We start from the raw sequence: 15574 nt of genomic DNA on the forward strand, positions 1-15574 counted from the left end.
GCAATTAATTTTGCATGTACGAGTAGTCTTGTAGGTATGCACGAGGTAGGCAGATAGGTTGGCTTGTAGGCAAAAGCAGGCAGGCAGGCAGGCAGGCAGGCAAAAGGTAGACATGATATAGGCACAAAGGCAGGCACAGCTAGTTGGCGGCAATGAGGCATGTCAGTAGGCACGATAAAACTTTGTAGGTAGACAAGTACGGGTTGGCACATAGAAAAATGCCCCAATTTTTTTAATGGCTAAAATAATATTTCTTAAAACTAACTCGAGGTTTTCCTTAAGCTTGTCAAAAACTTCCTTTTTAAACATGCAGACTTTCTTGTTCATAGATCATCCGAATTTTCAATTTATTCCCCTTTTTTCCCTTTTTAACGACTGTTAAACGAGCCAAAACCTCCTCCAAATAACTCTTCTAAAACCGTGAAAAATATTGTAAAAACGAGTTTCAAGAATCCCCAAACTTGTCTCCTTTGGGAACATTTCCGTGTTTTTCATCGAGTTTTTTATGATCCAGCTAATGGAAGTTTTGTTTTGAGTTGATGTGCGGTTATTTTCGTTCCCAGAAAGTTTGATAAATTGTCTACTGTATAATTTGAACTTTGTTTCACATCTATTTTTGAAACATTGTTTTGTAGATCACATGAAGTATACGAATTTTTTCGAGAAACTCAGCCCAATGCCGCATACCTCAAACAACGTCTGAATACAATTACTTGAAACTAATTTCGAACAAAAATTTGCTATGAGTTGCAAAAATTGAGTAACTGTTATTGTTGTAATTTTGTATTGCAAATACCAAATTTAAAAAAAATTTAAAATACCCAGAAAATAGGAAAAACTGCGAAAAAACGAAATTATCTATTTTTCTGCAATATTTTGAATTACCATACAATTATTTTGATACATTTTTAAAAAGTCTGAAATTTATTTGGGATCATGTGAAAAGACTAGGATTTCTGTGTAGCCAGCAAAACGTCTGCCGCACCAGCCTTGCGGCGACCTCCGCCTGCATGTGCGTCGCGGAGCCCGGAAAGTGATGGCCGCCCTTTCACATTATGTGGTATAAACGCCAAAGATTCAACTTCTCGCCAAAGTGCAGAAATGAGGCGAGAGGCCGGCAGGTTGGAGGTAGGTGTCAGGCCCTAAAACCGCGCCTGCCTCCTATGGAAGCTCTAGTGTTATCATGGTTTTAGGTCATGCCAGACCAGGGGTCTGCGGCAAATGGAAAAAATTGCCGAAAATTCGGCAAATTCGGCAAATTTGCCGTGCTTAACAAACTCGGAAAAATTTGATATTTTTTATGTTTTTTGGAGCACCAAAACTACTGAATTCTTAACACACATCTGGTTTCTGAATAAGTTCCTCGTAGTATGTCTGTTTAAGCATCAAAATAGCTCAATTTTGTGTCGTTTTACTAAATTTTTGGCTAAAAATCAATAGTTTTAGTCAAAATTGTACTGTCAAATTTTTGACGTGTGCGGCAAATTTCGAAATTTGCCGAGCTCGGCAAATTCGGCAAATCTACTTTTTTGAAAATTGCCGAGCTCGGCAAGTCGGCAATTTTCGGCAAATCGGCAAATTTGCCGCACACCCCTGTGCCAGACGTACCAAACAGGGTTTGTCTCGTTTTATTAATTTATTTTCTCATTAAACCTAAATTGTACTACCTTTTTTAATGTATTACCTTTTTTGGCTTATGTTGAAAATAAATCAATCAAAACAAATTCCAAAAAAATTCCCTGAAAAATGGGAATAAAATATTTATTTTCCTGCAGCCTGCGAAATCAAAAAACATACTGATTCGATTTCCGGAAAAAATGTTCCAAACTGAAAACAAAATAAAAACAATTATTTAGCAAAGTCTTACGTCAAGATTTTTGAACACTTTCCTACCTCTCCCATTTTTTCCAACAAAAGATTAAATTCACGTTCGAATGCTATAGGTCACAAGTCACAACTTTGTATGGTTTCCAATTGACATTAATTCGTAGTTTTATGGAAATTTTAATCCTAAATTGGAATTAAGTGTTCTTATTTTTCATATTGTTTTCAATAGTTTGAACTTTTCGCTCCCTAATTTCTTTTCAAAATCACGTATACCTCCTATGTATTTTTGGTTGTTTTTCAATTTTTTTGGCATCCAAAATTTCCAATTATCCTACCCATTTTTTCATCAGACAAAGGATGTCAGGAACACGAGATGGCACCGCCATGTGATTTAAAGGCTCCAGAAATCACATTTCCGTAGGTGGGGGTTTTGGACATTTTTGGAGACTTTTGGTGGTTTTTGAAGAGCACTACACGAATTCACTGGCGTTTGTTAAAAGACGAAGCAGAGTATTCTGTGGGATTTTCTGCCCTAAATCATAAAAACAATACACCTGTAAAAATGGTTAAACATGATATCTGAAATTTTTGCAAAAACTTTTAAAAGGGCTGAAATAAACACAAATCCCGCGCAAAAGTTTTTGCGTTTTCTGACTATATTTGGTTTTTTTACAATTTGTAAATGTTTCAGGTATTTTTCTCTACCTCAAAAATGTTTAATTATTCGTTTAAGGCCGAATTTATAATAGAGTATCGCTTGGGTTATCAAGTTTTGTTTAAGAAAGTGGTTGAAAATTTTTTTAAAAATGTCTTGAACCAATAATAAAAATATACTAATACAAACAAAAAATAATAAACTTATGTCATTTTTTTCACTGGTAATTTTTTTTTTTGGTTGTTTATATTTTTTTTTCTCGTTTCTTCTAGATATTTTCATAAAATTTGCTTTTTTTTCAACATAGATGTAGGAACATCCATAGGATGCGTGCAATTTTGCCGATTAATATTGAAATTCTAAAATTTCCAAAAAAAAACAAATTTTTTTTTCGGCAAATCGACCATTTGCCGATTTACCGGAAATTTTCAATTTTAGAAATTTGCCCATTTGACAGAAATTTCTATTCCGGCAATATGCCAATTTGCCGATTTGCTGGAAAAAATCGTTTGCCGCCCACCTCTGATTTGTTTGCGCAGGACTTCAAAAATATTTTGGCCATGCGGAGTTTTCCGCAAACTTGGTAAAAAATCATTTGTAAATTTTCATTTGTAAAAACTTTTATAAGTTTTGTGTTGAGATTTTCTTTCATTTTTTACAATTGAAAAATATGTATAGTTTGCAGCGCCCGACATCTGAGCGGTTCAGATGCTTCGAAAGAACACAGGTAAGACCAGCGGCCAAACCCGCTAAATGTCGGGCGCTGCTGAACCTTTATTGTTTAGTAAGCTCCTTTACTCTGAAAAGCCGGATCAGTTGAGTTTCAGCCTTAAATAATTTTGATATCACTCTGACTCCACTGAACTTCTCATCCGGATTGTGAACTTGCAGGTGACAATCCCTTTTTAAAAGCGTTTAAACTTTGACAGATTCATATTTTTTTGGAAAATTTCTGTTTCAAAATATAGTCGGTCAACACAACGTCAGAAGCTCGTGATCTCATAATTGCACTACATATTTATTGTAGTTAGGTCTTTGGGAATTACTATAAATGTTTGGATTTCTCAAGAAAGATAATGCTGCTTACTTGTACATAGTACTTGTCTCATTCTTTAAATGAGAATATTACAATAATAGTGCTTGATAGAATGTGACGTCATACGCTCTCTTGTGGTTCCAGAATTATTTTTAATTTGTTTTCAAATTGTACCTGAGTATGAACTTTTGTTATTCTAAAAATCACAAAGGGCTCAAGGTGAAAAATTGGCATTTTCATTTCATTTATTTCCTCATTCTTTTTTTTTCGTTTTGAGTTTTGATTGATATATTGCTTAAGCTCATAATAGGGAATAATAAAATTTTGTACGATTTTAGTACGAATTTTCAAACGAAAAATGAAAAGATTTACGATTATATAAATTATAAATTCAAATCTAGAAATAATGATATCATTTACAGTAATTTTATTGCTTGGGAAAATGTATAAAATCTTGGAATTTTTGGAAGCTTTAGTCTGAGATGATGGCTTGGAATTTAATTTAGTTTCTAATTTTCAAAATTTTGATTTTCAAAAAAATGATTCAAGTTTTCAACAATTTTCAGTAGTTTTCCTATTTTTGAAATAAAAATTATTCTCTTATCAAGTTTTTTTTGTTGTTTCCCTATTGGGGTTTTCCTGGGTTTTCTGATTCAAAAACTTAAAGTATTTTTTCCGTAATTTGCAAGTGTTTTCCCCAAAATGTGTGGTTTCTCATAATTTTTAACTTATGCCCAAAAATATTAAAATTTTGCCACTTATAAAGTAATGCCAAAAACCAAAAAAAAGTTCGTGTTTTTTCAAAACTTCCAATTTTGTCCCTTAGACCAAAATTGTTTCATATTCAGGCCCTGCTGTACATAACTTGCAAAGTTCATTAAAATCAGTAGACTGAAAGTACAAAAAATATCCAATGTTTATCAATCTCCGCCACTTCCTATTCTCATTAAAATCCTAGTACACAACAAATTGATATGTTGTGCCTTATGCCTCTGTAGTCTAAAATACAGAAAATTCTGTAGTTTTGTGATCGTTTGGCGAGTTAAAACATGATACATGATTATAGGAACTAGTATTTTGTGTCCACATTAGGATTTCTTCGACCAAAAATATGTATTATTCCAGTTTTGAAACAAACCTTTCCAATTTTTTTTTGAAATTCTTGTGTGACATAATTTTACAAGCCGGCACAAAACAACTTCCAAAATATTCTAGTTATGTTTAAATTCTGTCTAGGTTTTCAAACCTGCCAAAATGCTAAAATTTTCTGTACATTTATTTTTTAGAAATGTTTGCAATTTATTTTTTCAAAACTTTGACTGACAATTTTTAAAAATCTAACAACTTTTTGAAGAATTTTATTATATTTTTTTGGCTGTTTCAGATTATTATAAATGTATTGAAACTGAATCCTGACTGACGATAATCCACCTTTAATTATGCACAACCTATTCGAAGCGCGGTACTTCCAGTTACCAATTCCTATTATTTTATATTACGAACGATGCCCTTGTTCAGTTGAAGGAACATTGAAACGTTTAAAATTTGAAAAACACAAGTCGAAAATTGTCTAATTTGTATTCCGGTTAGCAAAACCGGAATTTCAAAAAAATGTATGCACAATTTTTCCTCGTTTTTGGTTCTAGCCGAGCTTGGGTTAACTTTTGGAAAGTGGATGTAGTGCATTTTTGAAAGGAGTAAAAATTAAAAAATCTAAATTTTTTAATCGTTTTTTTTTCAAATTGCTAAAACTTATTTGAATTCCCGTGCAAATTAATGACCTAGTTTCTTCTGATATTTTTGATATTTTCTGGGTTTTTCATTGGTTTTTCTTAATTTTTTTCTATCAAAATTTCAGAAAGTTTACAGAAAAATCCTTTTTTTTTGGGATGAAAAAATTCGCAAAAAATTTTCCCGTGGTCTAGGTAGTCTAGGTAGTCTAGGTAGTCTAGGCAGTCTAGGTAGTCTAGAGGGGGGTAGGTAGAACATGAGTTCAACTCTCCACCACGGGAAAATTTTTTGCGAATTTTTTCGTCCCAAAAAAAAAGGAAATAAAAAAAAAGGGTCCAGAAAAAACAAACAAACATTTTTGTCGCAGTGACAAAAAATTCTGAAAGTGGCAAAAAAACATTTAACATTCAATTAAAGAGTGTGCGGCAAATGATTTTTCCTGGCAAGCGGCAAATCGGCAAAATGTCGGAATTAAAAATTTCCGGCAAATCGGCAACCCGGCTACTTGCCGATTCGCCGAATTTTCCGGAAAAAAACGGCAATTGACAACAAGTTTCGGCAAATTGTGGTTTTGCTCTTTTATTTTCTAAATTTCAGAATTTCAATTTTATTCGGCAAAATTGTACACATCCTATGAATGTTCCTACATTTATTTTGAAAAAAAAAACGAATTCTATAAAAATATCTAAAGAAAACGGAAAAAAATTTCGAAAATGCACATTTTCAAGTGTTTCCGTCTTATAAAAATCCCTTTAAAATCTTTCGGCAAATTGATATCCGGCAAACGGCAAATCGGCAAATTACCGGAATTGAAAATTTCCGGAAAATTGGCAAACCGCCAATTTGCCGGTTTGCCCAGAAAAAAAAAATTACCGACGGTGTTTCAATTCAGTAAAACGCAAAAATGTCAAAACTCGATATGTATTTTGCGCGGGAATTTAAAAAATTCAAAAATGGCTCGGAGTTTTTAAATTTTTTGTTGCAAAATTGAAAAATGAAAACATTTCAACTATTTCCTGTAATTTTGGCAAAAACCAAAAAATATATTTTTCGTCTCTCTTTTGAACAATTTGGTCTAGACTAATAACCATTGTCCATTTAATTAAATAATTAATTTTATGCAAATTCTATTTATTTATCTTTTTTTCTTTCTCTCTTTTTCTTTTATTTCCTTTTTTCTTCTGTTTCTTCCGCCACTATTACTCTAGCTTCTCCTCCTACACACAAGCTCCACCCCCATTTTGGAATCGTTCGACGACCACCCCTCCCCTCTGACGCTTCTGAAGGCCGCCGCCGCCTGCTTCTCACTTTATACATTTTCAACTCTTCAGGGGCTAAAAAGACATGCGTGTGCTCGCCGTCGTTCTTCTTCTCATTAACGTCATCGGAGCTGTTTCATCGTTTTATGTGTTGAGAAGTAGTGGCAGTCAAGGAGGTAAGAGTGCAAGTAGTTTTTGAAAATTGAGAGGGAACGTTTGGTGAAATTTGGATTTTTGAAAGTCCCATTTTGCAGAATTTTGGGGGGTTTTGTAGAAAAGTTTGAAAAAAAAAAACTCACCTCAATTTATAAGTTAAGTATCGACGATGGAAAAATATTTAAAATTATTTATATGGATCTTAATTATTCAGCCGCCATAGTACAAATTTTAAATGATTTTTTTGAAATTTTCGTGGTAAAAGTGCAAGTTTTTGAAAAACGGGAATCGCTTGAAATTCGAAATTCTTGAGTTCCACTTTAGGCCCATTTGTAATTTATTTTCGAAAAAGCTAGATAATTTTTAGGTGCTAAAATTCTTAAATATCACCAATTTTCAAAAGAATTTTTTTTTCCAAGTTTACAGTCGAAAATTGACAATGACTTAGTTTTACCATTTATTTGTTTTTTTTTGTTTTTTTTTTCTGATGTAAGTACCCATTAACTTTATTAATAAAACCAAACCAGTTAATTTAAAACACATTGGGCACAATTAAAATTCTCAAAAAAAAGTCCAGCTTTTTTAATTTGGTAATTTACCATAACTTTGTTCGAATATTTTGCAAAAACCCAAATTTTTTTTTCTGAACATTTGGTTTTTTTTTCAAATTTGAAAACACCGAAATTTTTGACAACTAAATTTTAAAGAAATATTATTTTTTTAACCGAAAAAAAAGTTTGCCTAAAAAATAATGTAACTGCAATTTTTAGGAGCTATTTAAGGTTTTCCTAAAACTTTTCAACAAAAAAACACATTATTTTCATATGGAAAGAACATTTTTTCTAATTTTATTTTAACTTTTTTGAATCAAAATGTTAGATTTTCATACTAAAATTAACAATTTTGAATTTCTCACCGAAGACAAAAATTTGGTAATTGACACCTGCCAAAATGTAAATTACTAAAAATATAAATTGCTAAAAAACTTTTGTATTATTTTATGCAATTTTTAAAATTTCAGAAATATAATTTACAAGTAAGCTTGAGAGTTCCTTGTACGGCAGTCCGAAGTACAAAGAAATCTAAATTTTGCAAAAACTGTGTAATTAGTATTCTGCCTACGTACACAAAATCTTCCTCTCCTATCTAGATCAAGCTCCCAGACCTTGCTCTTTAATCCCGGCTCCCCCATTTCAGAATCTAAATTAAACACAATTTGTCTTCGAATCCTGCACGTTGTGAACTCGTGTGAACCCTGTTTTGAAATTCCAGTTTTAAGGTACTGAATAAATAAGGAAGATGCGCGCTACGTAGGCGCCTTGCACAATGTTGCTAATTCCAATTCTCTATTGGAAATGGAAATCAGTTTAATCTCGTTTTTTTTTCTTCTATTGTTCCCTTAAATCATCTGACGCTCCATGACGTCGCACTTGCATCTTTTTATGGTGCATGTTCACTGGAAACTCAATTTCCGAAATGTTTCCCATGTTTTCAAATCCACCACCCCCAACATAGTAGTACGAAAGTTTGAAATTTGCTAAGAGAACTAGTTGACATCATTTGAAAGCTGCCGAGTCTATACTTAACAGCATCCGACGTTTTCCGGTTTTTGAACGCGCTGTACTTGAACCTGCGACCTTAACTCTCTACCAACTGCGCCACGCTGATTGAAACCTACTAGCTTTAATCTTTTAATAGCCCGGGCTCGAACCTGTGACCGTGCGGGTGGCAGGCAAAGCCACTACCGATTGAGCTATGGAGACTAGTTCTGATAAAAACTGTTTTTTCTTTCTGAACCCGGCAGATGTCGGGCGTTATGAATAAAAGCTTCTATTTGTCTACTGTTCCTGATGACGATTCTGTTGATCAGTAGTTGCCTGTCATACGCATAATATCTATAAAGCATCTTGTAAGTAGTTGTTTTGATAAATTGGCCAAATTTATAGACTCTCGTCACGACTAAATTAGGCCAATTAATCTCCACCTTCCGTGTTTTTTATGTAGCTCATTCAGTATTTTTGCAAAATTGTTTTAAGGGGGAGCAAACCTTCAAAAGCCCAAAAAAATAATAGAAATTGAAAACAAGCTTTTGTTATAGATACCTATTAAGTTATGCTAATAATGTTGACAAAAAAATAATGCCATAAAATTTTAAAAGTAAATAAGCCAAATTTGAAGTCGCTTGACATTTATGTCGAAAAAAATATTTTCGAACAGGGAATAATGGCCATGACATTTTAAATTCAAACTACACACGATATATTTTTGTAGTTTGTAGTTTATAGCTACCCAAACAGGCGAGTAGGCATAGGGATGTGCCTGATTTCAATTCAATTGTTTTGCAAAAAAAAAGAAAATGTGCTCTGAACTTTTTTCATGTCCTTTTTGTTTCTTTTTAGGTCCACCCACATCATAAAGTTACCCGAACCCACCCACTGAATGCTTCATAAATTATTTAGGAGCGGCGGCGCCCGTGGTAATGAAAATTTGAAAAAAAAACAGTGAACGCCCCATTTTTTTTTCAATTTTTTGAACTAACTTGAAAGTACAAAATATATATGTAAACCCTCAATGTGAATTTAATGTATTTTGACATTTTTTAAGGCAGAGTGTCGTCCGTAGGAAAATGGTTAGGAAAATTTCTCAAACATTTTTGAAAATTATTTTACCTACAGTCAAAAAGTAGTTAAAGCACCCATAGCATAATTTTGAAAATCGACAAAAAAAGTTTTATAGCAGGAGTTCGAACTTGTAGCAATTACTCAACATTTCTCAAAAAAAAACCACAGTTTTGGAAATTTTTAGAAGCTACCAAAACTTTGACTGGAAAATTTTGAAAAATCTACCCTAAAAAATTGTCATTTTGCGACCGACCTGACCAATCAAAATCATTCAAATCCCCCATCAAAGATCCCATTTTCACCCGGAAATTCCGGTTTGGCAGGTTTTTTGCAATTAATCTCATCCCTTGCTAACCTAAACAACAAAAGGAGGAAATTGCGTGAAAATGGGGGGACAGGAGCGGCAGCTCCATGTGCAACCCACTCACAATGCAAAATCATTTATTCATGAGAAAAAAGGTTGCGGGAAGAATGACGGAGAGATGATCCGGTAGAAACAATTTTCTAAATCACATTTTTTCGATAATAAAATGATTTGAGTTTTAAAAATGGAGACAAAAATTGAAAAAAATAGACTGAAATTAAAAAAAAAATTACTCATAAAAATTTCTTAAATTTGCTACGTTGTGCGGCAATGTTTTTTTGATTTTTCGAAAATTTTCAATTTGCTGAAATTTTTATTAAACAATAATTTTTTCGGAAAATTACAGGAATTGAAATTTCCGGCAAATCGGCAAATTTTCGGAATTTGCTGAACATTTTTTGCAAGTTGTGGTTGTTCACTTTTTTTTAGGAAATTTCAGAATTTTAATTTTAATCGGCAAAATTGTACGCATCCTATAAATGTTCCTAAATTTATTTTGAAAAGTGAGCAAATTCTATAAAATATCTTTTAAAAAACGGGAAAAAAATTCAAAAAAGCAAAAAATCCCTCTAAAGATTTCCGGCAAAACTGATATCCGGCAAAACTGATATCCGGCAAACGGCAAATCGGCAAATCTCCGGAAATAAAAATTTCCGGCAAATCGGAAACCGGCAGTTTGCCGGAATCGAAAATCTGCCAAACGGCAATTGCAGCCACTCCTGGTTCTGATATTTTTCAAAACATTTCACGAACAAATTGACTTTTGTAAAAAAACTTTTTGTTATCAAATTTTTATCAGAATATTTTTTAAAACTCAATTGTTCTTAGGAAAAAAGTTTCTAAATTTAAAAAAAATCAATAATAGGCTTCTGGGTTTTTGATGTTTTTCAGACGAGTTCTTTAGAAAGCAGTGGCCTAGTTTTTTTCAAATTTTTCGGCCATGTTTCATTTATGTCCTCAATTTCAAACTCATAATCTAAAATTCCAAAAAAAAATCTAAACTTCTATATTTCCAGACGACGACACCCTCTCCACCCCGTTAACTCGACTACGCCGGAGTGGAATCTTATTCGGAAAATTGGCACGGAACTGGGCGGCCGATGACAAGAGAGTTGTTCTCAGGCCGTTAGTGGAATATGAACACGATCCGTGGCATTGACAATTGTTGAATTTCCCATTTTTTGTCATAATTTTTTTGAGAAAAATATATATAAAATGCTACTGATGACGATGATGACGAAGGCGACCTCTAATAAATCGGTTTCCCAGTTTTTCATTTTGGTTTGAAAACTTTTATTTGGAAACTGCAATTAATACAAACTACAATCTAAAAATTAAATACTAGAAAAATACGATTGCTTGTCAGAAATTATTTCAATTTTTGTTTAGCAATTAAAAATTTAATTTCACTGATCTTTGTTATTTAATGAAGTATCCCTTTTGAGGTCATAAGTCTAAATTAATTATGATGGAAAATTAAAAAATGAAATTGTCTGAGTTGAAAGTGTATGTTCATAGGAAGCATAGAAAAACGTCACAAAGCGCGGTTTTTTTTTCTATTTTTTTCTTTATTTTTTCTATCAGAAAAGTGTTCTTTCGGAAGTCCATCTGAAAATTCAACTGATTTATTTTATTGATTGAAATCGCTAAGTGCACTAGGATTTTGTTTTCGTTTGCGGCAGTAGCTGGCAACTACAGTACAAAATACTAAAGATCATACCCGGTGTTATTTTGCCAGCTTGCTGATCCGGTGTCTTTCTATGCACAGTCTTAGTTTTCCGTTGCTTCGTGTCGGCTTTTTTCTTGGTAATTAGACCCTGAAAATTAATTACTTTAGTATCATCATGAACAGAGTTTTCGCTCGGGTCTATTTACTAGAGTTTCCAAAGCAGGCAGGCGCAAGTTCAAGGCCTGACACCTGCCTGAACCTGCCCACTTTTCGCTGGCCTCCATCCTCAATGGAGCAGTCTGACGTGACTTCAAAAGCTTGACGTTAGCACCATATAATGTGCTAGGTGATTTTTCCGAAACGGCAGACGCTTTTCGGGTTTCGCGTCGGACTATGCAGGCTGGGTGGCTCGCGGCTTAAGACAGGCGAAGCAGCAGGCGTTTCGGCGCCTACTGCCTCGCCAGCCTGAAAACATAAACAATTACCAACCGGATTTCCTTTAATCTTTTCCTCCAAAGCCGGTGTTTCAACTAGAACTTCTTTTTCTGATTCACTGTCCGTTCATCTGGGGTTGTGGACACATATTTTCCGCGCCGGTTTTGGGTACTGAAAACTGATTGTCTTGCGCGGGTCCTGCATGAAAACAAAACTTTTTTTTCTCTCTTTTGTTGCTGGATCATCATCATATGAGATTGTTCATATCAAGCAGGACTGCAATTTTCGAAAAGCTAGATGAAAAAAAAAAACAATTTCGCAATACCTCTTAGTTAATGGCAATTGTCAATTTTGCTGAGAAATTTGTGAAGTAATTGAGAAACTGATGAAGGGGAGAAGGGAGGGAAAAATGAATTGGATTATGTGAATAGTTCACGATTTTAAAAATTCTCTTTTCTAGTACACGGTGTGGATTTTTTATCAAAAATTCAAAAAAAAAGATGTTCCAAAATTTGATTCATTCTCACGCGAAAGGAAAAATTGTGGAAAAATGTTTAAAACTACTTGAAAATTTTGAAAGACCGCAAACTGCTGGAAAACTAGTTTTTTATTAAAAAATATATGTAGTTGAAACTTTTTTTTAATGATTTCCTATTCAGAAGTCTAGAATCTGAAATTATACACTCACCTAGCCAGAAAACCTTCTAACATCCAAGAAAATGAAAATTAATGCCATAATCAGAAACCTAAAATTTGACGAGCGATTTGAGATTGATGTCAATAAATTTTCCTTCTACGAAGTAAGCTTCTTAGGAAATGGAAATTATGGAAAAGTGTTCAAGGAGCGAATGCACAAGAAACAGAAAAAATGGTTTAGACACTGAGAATTCTTTGGAAGTTGCTATACAGAACTGGTAAGGATTAGCCATTTTCATTTATCGAATAAAAATGTGTTCTGTTGTTCTGAGGAATTATCACGAATCAGTGAGTTAATAGCGTGAAAAGCGTCATATTTCAAAACTGTTTTCTTTATTTGCGATCCCGGTCCGGTTTCATTTCGATCCCCTCCCCCCTCTTCGGTCACTGACGCTTGAGTTCGATTCTGCCAAAAGTGGAAAATAAATTGGATACAAAAACTTCTCTAATTCGGTTAAAATTAAAGATCTTTTTTACTATTACTATTGCCATAACTACATTTTTGAGAGTTTATACTTTTCACGCATCAAAGCTTGAAAAACTTTGACCGCCGTCAGTTTAAAGCTCAAAATAAAAATTAACTCACCCCAGTAGACTTCAACTGAGAAACTTTCCACTTTGTTACCTTCCTTTAGTTCTGCTTTTAAAACTTTTATATCCTCGTTCATACTTATCTGAATATTGAAATGTTGCTGGATTCAACATTTATGACTCACAGATATAGCAATTTGATCACTGGGCTTTTCAATAGTCAAACTGTCATTTATTTGGATCTCAGTGCATTTCTGAAAATTAAGGTTAATTTAAAAAACTGTATTTTTTTCTTACATTCAAAGAAGGTTGACAAGCTGCGGCACTTTCTCCATAATCATCAATTTCTTGCATTCCATTCATTTTAATTACTATTTTTTCAATTGATTTCCCAACAACCTTTAATCCGAACTCCCAGAGAATCTAGAAAATACCGATGGACAACAGTTTGTGAAAGATACTTAAAACCCACTGTTCCAATAATTGTTTTATCGATTTTTTCAAAATAAACGACACCCAATGTCCTATTTTCTACTCGTTTTACATTACCAACGAAATACGGTTCAAGTGATGATCCATTTTGTCGTTTGTGTGAATAAGTGTTGCTGATAATGTCATATGTAAATTTCACGTAGTTATCTTCCAAATCCGGATGTAATGGAATAATTTCGCTTGGAGAATAGAAGTATATAGATAAAAAATACTGATCTGACACTGGAAATCATATAGTTGTTTTAATTGCAAGACAACAATGAAAACAAGTCCAATGGAAACTATTGCCATAATTATATTTTTAAGAGTTTGCTCTTTTCGCCGCTCACAGCTTGAATAAATTAGGTGCAGTTCGTTTAAAATTACAAATAAAACTTAACCACCCCAGTAGACTTCAATTGAAAAACTCTCCACTTTGTTTCCATTCTTCAGGTCTGCTTTGAAAACTTTTATATCTTTGTCCAGATTTATCTGAAATAGTAAATGTTACCTTACCTTATTTAGCATATATATAACTCACATGTATAAATAATTTATCACTTGTAGGCTTCTCAATGGTCAGACTCTGATTTATTGGAATCTTAGGGCATATCTGAGTATTGAGGTTAAAAAACACTGTATTGTTTTTCTTACATTCAACAAATATGGACAGGCTTTGATTATTCCATTACCATCAGCAATCTCTTGTATTCCTTCCATTTTAATTACTATTTTTTCAATTGATTTTCCCTCAGATTTCAAGTCGAACTTCCATTCAAGCTAGAAATACCGATGATAAAAATATTTTGTTAAATAAACTAAAAACCCACAGCTCCAGAAGTCCTTTTATCAATATTTTGAAATAAACGGCACCCAACGTCCTATTTTCTACTCGTTGTACATTAAAAACGGAATACGGTTCAAATGATGATCCACCATGTCGTTTGTATGAATAAGTGTTGCTGATAATGTCATATGTAAATTTCGCGTAGTTCTCTCCCCAATCCGGATTTAATGGAATAATGTCGCCTCTAGATCTGATTGGTGTATACGAAATATTCTCATGTGACACTGGAAAACATATGGACTGTTTTGCTGCAAGACAGTTAGGAACTGTTTGAGGGATTAATTATAGTACTTGGGAACGACCGTTGTCTCCAGCAAGAAGACGATGTTAATATTGTAGGGCCAAACTCGGGCAAGAAGCTAGCCCGAGATGCCGATTATTTGACCACCACAAGAATTTTACTTTCACACTTCAAAGAGATTAAATCTAGTACAAGTACACATACTGCCTTTTATGTAGCCAGAATATAGTAACCAGTTAGTCATATAACATTCACAATTAATTCCTTAAAAAACCCATGGAACACCAAAATGGAACTACCTAGTTTTTTGGTATTAGGAAGAAATATTAGGAAGGACAGTAGACATTAGGAAGAGATTTAACATGAGAAAAACAGCTAACTATAAACATTCCAAATTAATATTAAAAAGAAAACTCACCAGGAGTTTCCGGTGTCGGTTTATTAATTGATGATGATTGCGTAAAATCTTCCAAATGAGAAGACCCAATATTACTGATGATATCAAATGCATTTTTTATGAAACATGTAAAACATTTATTATTTTCAACAAAACTCCCCACGTTCTACTACTTACTAGGCTCGCTACCATTACTAGTCAGAACTGTCAAGCCATAAGCAATTGGTGCTGATATGATCAAAATTCCAATGTATATTAAAATTATTTTAAGTTTGGTTTTGCACTGGGAATCGTTTGATCGTGATCTTGAACTTGATCTTAATGTAAGTGACATTTGAAGAATTGAAAAACGGTTGAAAGATCTTTCCTGCTTGAGCTACGTGATAGCAGTCTATCATTTTGTCCAATCGAAGGGCTACGTGGTGGCATCGTTTTATAGCTTTGAAAAAAAAAACGTAATTAAATAACAATATTATAGAAAGAACCTGTTACATAATATTTTGTGAAATGTGGGGAAATCTTCAGTCACTGACGAAAAATAATAAAATTAAGAGAGTTTTTTTTTGGCAAGGAAGTGATAATTGATTAACAACAAATGACAGCTGAGGAATTATTTTATAGCAACACTTGAGAGTGTG

The 15574-nt window shown here is 33.4% G+C and overlaps 1 protein-coding gene, 1 non-coding gene and 3 pseudogenes across 5 annotated transcripts; 2 read left to right on the forward strand and 3 right to left on the reverse strand.

Annotated features, from left to right (window-relative positions):
• The first annotated feature begins 6568 nt into the window (after positions 1-6568).
• K10C9.1 (Neuropeptide-Like Protein) lies at positions 6569-10920 on the forward strand. The gene is made up of 2 exons (NM_070972.5): positions 6569-6684; positions 10666-10920. The coding sequence occupies exons 1-2, from the start codon at positions 6594-6596 to the stop codon at positions 10806-10808; spliced, it is 234 nt and encodes a 77-aa protein (NP_503373.2). The 5' UTR covers positions 6569-6593; the 3' UTR covers positions 10809-10920.
• A 43-nt stretch (positions 10921-10963) lies between these two features.
• 21ur-13596 lies at positions 10964-10984 on the forward strand. Its single transcript, NR_068589.1, has one exon.
• Positions 10985-11153: 169 nt separating this feature from the next.
• Positions 11154-12100, reverse strand: Y50D4B.10 (annotated as a pseudogene). Its single transcript has 5 exons — positions 12079-12100; positions 11969-12029; positions 11808-11924; positions 11370-11466; positions 11154-11257 (listed from the first exon to the last, which is right to left on the reverse strand). Coding segments are annotated over exons 1-5 (401 nt in total).
• Positions 12101-12805: 705 nt separating this feature from the next.
• Y50D4B.9 lies at positions 12806-13695 on the reverse strand (annotated as a pseudogene). Its single transcript has 4 exons — positions 13453-13695; positions 13278-13403; positions 13166-13234; positions 12806-13123 (listed from the first exon to the last, which is right to left on the reverse strand). Coding segments are annotated over exons 1-4 (756 nt in total).
• A 150-nt stretch (positions 13696-13845) lies between these two features.
• Y50D4B.7 lies at positions 13846-15526 on the reverse strand (annotated as a pseudogene). Its single transcript has 7 exons — positions 15422-15526; positions 15114-15375; positions 14958-15062; positions 14282-14522; positions 14106-14231; positions 13993-14064; positions 13846-13943 (listed from the first exon to the last, which is right to left on the reverse strand). Coding segments are annotated over exons 1-7 (1009 nt in total).
• Between the last annotated feature and the right edge of the window lie 48 nt (positions 15527-15574).

The sequence above is a fragment of the Caenorhabditis elegans genome, chromosome V (genome assembly GCF_000002985.6).
Source record: "Caenorhabditis elegans chromosome V".
Classification (NCBI taxonomy): Eukaryota; Metazoa; Nematoda; class Chromadorea; order Rhabditida; family Rhabditidae; genus Caenorhabditis; species Caenorhabditis elegans.

What these genes read in the sequence shown, in the direction of transcription:
- K10C9.1 (NM_070972.5), top strand. Translation starts at nt 6,594, where the DNA reads ATGCGTGTGCTCGCCGTCGTTCTTCTTCTCATTAACGTCATCGGAGCT. An exon ending in AAGTAGTGGCAGTCAAGGAG is followed by an intron (nt 6,685 to 10,665) that starts GTAAGAGTGCAA and finishes CTATATTTCCAG; the next exon opens with ACGACGACACCCTCTCCACC.